Source organism: Cryptomeria japonica, chromosome 4, assembly GCF_030272615.1.
Source record: "Cryptomeria japonica chromosome 4, Sugi_1.0, whole genome shotgun sequence".
In the NCBI taxonomy this organism is placed as follows: domain Eukaryota; kingdom Viridiplantae; phylum Streptophyta; class Pinopsida; order Cupressales; family Cupressaceae; genus Cryptomeria; species Cryptomeria japonica.
This window is the reverse complement of record NC_081408.1, coordinates 550,735,537-550,741,536: the sequence shown is the minus strand read 5'-3', so window position 1 is coordinate 550,741,536 and position 6,000 is coordinate 550,735,537. Positions and strand designations below refer to the sequence as shown.

Here is a 6,000-nt window from a genome sequence, read left to right as displayed (position 1 = left end):
CATCCCTAAAGCTAAAGCTAAACCTTAGATCATCTCCCACATGTGACACTTGTCACATGACTACAACTTTTAGCCAAACCCTAATCCTCAATCAATCTTAGCCATCCATCCTCAATCTATGCTAATTCTTGATTTTGCCTCTTGAGGATTCTATAATTAGAGGCCCTCATCCATCATCAAGAGGTCATCTTATGTCATATTAAGATTATGCTATCATTTTGTCATTATATTATCATTGCTATAGCATGGTTATGCCATTTTTTAACTAGGCAATCCACATCACTATCAAGAGAAAATTAAATAGAACTAAATTGGGATTTGATCAAGCTCATCTAGGAGTATGGAGATTGTTTGAGGTATATATTTGATTTCTTGCATTTCTTATATTGTTTTTTCTTCAGTCACATCCTTCCCAACAAGATCTTACACTGCATGGACCTCAGAAGTAGTTGTATTGGATAGGGGATCCCTTCGACTCCCTAGGAGGTCCATTGACCACAACCTATCAAGAGTGTTCATAAAAATTCAAAATTGCAGAGTGTGGGACTTTTTTTTTTTTTTCTTCAATCTTTTTACACAATTATTTGAAAGTTGATATGAGGGAAGAATAGATTGAAATCTGTTCTTCTATTTTTTATACTCTAAAATTCTAAACTATGCAAGTATTTATGTTTTAAAAAATATAATATTTTAATTAATGAAAGAGACTCATTTGTTACATAATATATGAACACTTAATTTATAATAAAACATATCTTCAAAGTAAATTTAAATGAATGTCATGAAAATTTAGACCCCTTCATTAATAATTTAGCTCTATTTAAACTCCATCAAAATTTAGTCACAATTAGAAAAGTTTAAAATTCAGAGGCAAGTTTTTGGGATAAAACTCTCTTAATATTTAGATCGACGTTATGAATCACACGAAGTTTTATCCCACGGTGGAAAACTAATTCCTTCTAAAATTTAAAATGTTAAAATATGTATTTTTTGTTGGAATGAAAATTAATACGCTGTCGAGGTTCTGAGTTAATTCCAATATGCCACGTTCCTCGACGGGTTAAAGGACGGAGATAGAAGCCAAATTTTATGTTATCTTCAGTCTGTGATGGCACTTCACCCACATGTATTATTTTCTGTATCACCTTAGAAAGTTTTGTCATTGTATCCACTTTAGCTAGATATTGAGAAACAAGTAAATTGAACAGAAACAATTTGGCTATGGCCCACAATTATCACAGCCAAATATACACAAATATACCTCATCATTCTAAACTTTATGAAAGATAGGCTTTATCCATAATGAGAACAAAGGAAGACTCTTGACTCGTAATGCGCGCAGCACTCCAGATCGTTTTCAATGGGCGTACCATCTGTAGACATTTGGATATTACGAATCATAGAACATGAAGAAATTTCCACAATAGATTTTACCCAAATCAATTAAATTTTCAATACCCAGTGAACATCGATGTTTCATCATTTCCCTAGGACATAAGTCAAACACGCTAGCGGCTTATCTAAATCTAAGAACTCAAATCTGATGTAAACACGTTTCCTCTTATACAATTGAGAAGATCGGATTTTCACAGAAGGTATTATCGCCTTCATTGATACAAGAAATGAGGAATGGTTTACGCTTTCTGAATGGAAGAAAGCTTGAGAGGGAGTCCCCTGGCAGGAAAACAGAGAGGATTTCGAACAATAGGTTCCTCCGGATCCTCTGAAATCCATCTGTATCTTTTCACCAGATGATGCATTGTTATCAGTATCTCCAGTTTTGCATACTCATTTCCTGGGCACATGCGCGGCCCTCCCCCAAACGGCATGAAGCTGTACGGAGGTAACCGATACGAGCCTTCGAATCGCGTGGGATTGAATTTGTGTGGCTCTCGAAATAAATCCTCGAGATAGACTGTTGAATAATTTGACCAGTAGAGCTGTACCAAAAAAGGGATAAAATATAGCTTAAAATTATCCTTTGTAAGCGAGATCAATAAACATTGCATCAAAACTGAACAGATTTTAGTGAACTATATAAGGATATGAAATTGAATTATGGATTTTATGTCATTTTTGTTTTTTATATGGGATTATGAGATTTGGGTTAAGAATTAATCATTAAGGGGTATACGTTCTCACCAAAATCATCTAGGATATTATCCGGGATTCATGTGTGATGAGACTTTGCATTCACCAAGACTTGATCTTTAGTGGGCTCACTTAGAACCATTCTATTGAGACCTTGCGCTCAACAAGACTTAATCCTTGGTAGACTCACTTAGAACCACTCTATTGAGACCTCACATCGTAGGAGACTTAATCCTCACGAACTCACTTAGAACCATTCTAACGAGACCTTGCACTCATCAACCTTGCACCCAACAAGACTTAATACTTGGTGGACTCACTTGGAACAAATTTATTGAGACCTTACACTCAACAGGAATCATTCTATTGAGATCTTGCACTCAACAAGACTTAATCCCTCGTTGACTCACATAGAACCATTCTATCAAGACCTTGCGCTCAACAAGACTTAATCTTTGGTAGACTCACTTAGAGTCATTCTATCAAGACCTTGCACTCAACGAAACTTAGTCCTTAGTAGACTCAGTAAGAATCATCTATCGAGATAGACTTAATCTTTGGAGGGCTCACTTAGAAACATTATATTGCAACGTTACAATCAATGCGACTTAATCTTTGGTAGACTCGCTGAGAACCATCTATCGAGACCTTGCACTAGACAAGTTCCTGGGGGCTCACTTAGAACCATTTTGTTGAGACCATACACTCAACGAGACTTAATCTTTGGGGGACTCACTTAGAACCATTCTATTGAGGTTTTGCACTCAATGAGACTTAATTCTTAAGAAACCCACTTAAAACCATTATATCTAAACCTTACATTCAACAAGACTTAATCCTTTCGAAACACACTTAAAACCATTCAGCTTCAACATTGACAATTAAATTGTTTGGTGCCACTCACTAACTAGCTAAAATATCAAAAAGTCAATCACAAAACGTAATACAATCAGAAATCAACACTTAATATGGTAATTGTACGAAAAGAGACTTACCGCCCATCCTTTGGGAATGGTGTATCCTTCGTACACAATATCCATGATGGCCTGTCGGAATATCCCTGAAACGGGAGGAATGATACGCAGCGTTTCCTGAACAACCATCCACAGGTACTTCATGCGCTGAACGTCCTCCCAAGTCAGCTGCTCTTCACCACATTTGCCGGAAACAATCTCTTCGCTCTCTGCAACAAAAAAAAACACCTCTCTCCTTACAAAAAAACTCAGACACTAGAAGAAGAAAAAAGTTACAGCATTATAATACCTTGGGCTATTCGATGAAAGCAGTGAGGATTAGCAGCAAGCAACTTGCACATAAGAGCAAGCGTCATGGCAGTAGTCTCATAACCAGCAATGGTGAGAACCACGATATTATCTTTCAATTCTTGGTCGCTAAGAGGCTTCCCTTCATTGTTAGTAATCTTCAACAGAGTCGAAATTAAATCTGGGTATGAAGACTCACGACCTTCTAGAATGTCGTCCTTCCGTCGTGCTATAAGCGAGGAAAGAATCCGGTCAATATGAGACCTGGCCCTTAAGGCACGATGCAGCCGACTTCCCGGAAAATTCAATGGGAAGCTGTAAATCCCCTCGGCGGCCACCGTAAAATGGTCGCGAAGCTCCTCCACTTGGTCCTTATCCTGCAAGTTGAACAGCACATTACATGTGACCGAGAAAGTCTGGAACTTCATCAGAGGGACAGCATGGACCAAATCTCGACCTTCCCAGAAGTCGTCGAGGTGGCGGCGTACGACGGAATCCATGTTTCCGACCACTTTTTTCAGCGACTCGGGAGCGAAGAAATTCATAAAGGCGGCTCGCATACGCTTGTGGTCTTCTCCGTTTCTGTCGAGCAAAGAATTTACGCCCAGAATGGCTCTGTGCGGGCCTCGGGCATTGCCATGAAAGAGCTTCCCATCGTTAAACAGCCAGAATTGGTTACCGGCCGGTCCGGTGAAAACTACAGTGGGCTGCCCAAATAAGCGCGTTTTGAAAACCGGTCCATACGCCACCACCCTCTCACTGATGAATTCGTCTATTTTGTTGAGCTTGAAAGCTCGGAGAAACCGAATTGTTTCTCCAACTAAAGGCTGGCCCAGAGTTCCAGGCGGAAGGGAATTTCTTCTCTTCTTCTTCTTCTTCATCCACATCCCCACCATACAAATCACTATCACACCTATAAAAGACGTAATTGTGGTTTTATCAGTTAGGAAAAGGAAAAATTCTTTTGCCTCCATTGTTTTGAGGATGGGTGTAATGTTGCAGACCAAAGCATGAATGGCGTCGCCGCGGATTTTATAAACATCATCGATAACACCACTGGGGAAATCTCAACACACGTAGTAAACTTTCATTGGACCAACAACAAATCGAATCATCGGCCTAGTTTTAGGGTTTTTCCTTATTAGAATGCGTATACGTGACAATGAGAACGAAGATTACAACGACAGACGCTAACAAATTAGTTGCCGGCACGTAGACTACAACGTGCCGGCGACATATACGAAGGGGATGTCTTCCGATCTACGAAACACCATAATCCAATACGTCTGAAGCGCTAACGCCTCTGAATGTTTTTATCTTTATCTTTAATTTTTCAATATCATATAGGTATTTTGCTTGGCGGTTAAGAAAGACAAAATATTAGTAATGGTGGTTTATTGACTACAACTTTTTTGTATTTATATAATTTGATATTTAGTTTAATTTAAAAGTTTAGCATGACATTTTTATCTACTAAATTTTATTATGGTATAGTGTGATGGGTAAATCATAGCATTGTTAGTATAGTCTCTAAGGGTTCAAACTCTCGTTGGGCAATTGTGGTTGTGGGCACTACACCCTCGTTAATATATTGTGCTTGCATGTTTGAACCTTCATGTTGATATCGTTGGCATTCATGCCAAGTGACCTTGTATTCCAAGGTGGTTAGCCTTAAACCACACACACCAAGCAACATATTAAGTCTAGAGAATGTTAGTCAACTCTCAATATTTAACACTTTTAAGCCTAGAAGTGTATTCTTAGTGTGACCCCATACATTAAGCAACATATCAAGCCTAGAAAATGCCAGTCAACTCTGAATGTTTAACACTTTTAAGCCTAGAAGTGTAAGCTTAGTGCGTGTGGTTTAAGCAGTTTTGTATTGCAAACCCTCACTCGACTAGTGTTCTCATGGGCCTTATGTCTTTGTTGGGTTGTTGTGCTCAAGGGTTTGGACCAGCTGCGCTAATGTTATGCATTCATGTTGGGGATGTGGTCTCCCATTTGCGACCTCACTTGGTTGGCTGAGCTAAAAATTCCTAAGGTACCAATACTGTTTATTTTTATTTGAATAATTTTTATTTAAAATATTACTCAATTTTACACATTTATAAAAAAGACAATCATAAATTAAATATATTTAAAATATTTATACTAATTTACATTATTAAATAGTATTTATTATTTTATTTATAGATCATAATAATTATTGGTTTATATAAAATATTATTTATTCATTTATTTTTTTATCAAATAAAAGGATAAAACAAGGGACCCTTCCCTTACAATGTTCAAATGCAAGTCACTTCATAACAAAAACTAACAAAACAACAATGTTGAATACCGATATTAGACTAATAACTAGAAAACTAACCAAAAAAAATAGTGAAAACAAAACCAATCTCTAGCCTATAAGAGACCAAACCAAATCTTGAAGGCTTAAAGCTACCTCTCATTCTTTAGATAAAAAGTGGTTCTTGACTCTAAGTCGATCAAACTCATCACTAAGAACTTTCTTAGTAGTTTTTCTTCTTTTGGCTTTACCCTCATGCTCTTCCAACAAAGCTTTGTGATTGTTAAGGGTGAAGCTAGAGAGTTCCTTACTTATCATTAATATTTTGTTAACATAATTTTCTATCTCATTGAA

The 6,000-nt window shown here is 37.4% G+C and overlaps 1 protein-coding gene across 1 annotated transcript; it reads right to left on the bottom strand.

Annotated features, from left to right (window-relative positions):
* Positions 1-1,407: 1,407 nt before the first annotated feature.
* LOC131034978 (taxadiene 5-alpha hydroxylase) lies at positions 1,408-4,352 on the bottom strand. The gene is made up of 3 exons (XM_057966601.1): positions 3,355-4,352; positions 3,087-3,274; positions 1,408-1,940 (listed from the first exon to the last, which is right to left on the bottom strand). Exons 1-3 carry the CDS (start codon positions 4,325-4,327, stop codon positions 1,635-1,637), a joined length of 1,467 nt encoding a protein of 488 aa, XP_057822584.1. The 5' UTR covers positions 4,328-4,352; the 3' UTR covers positions 1,408-1,634.
* Positions 4,353-6,000: the final 1,648 nt, after the last annotated feature.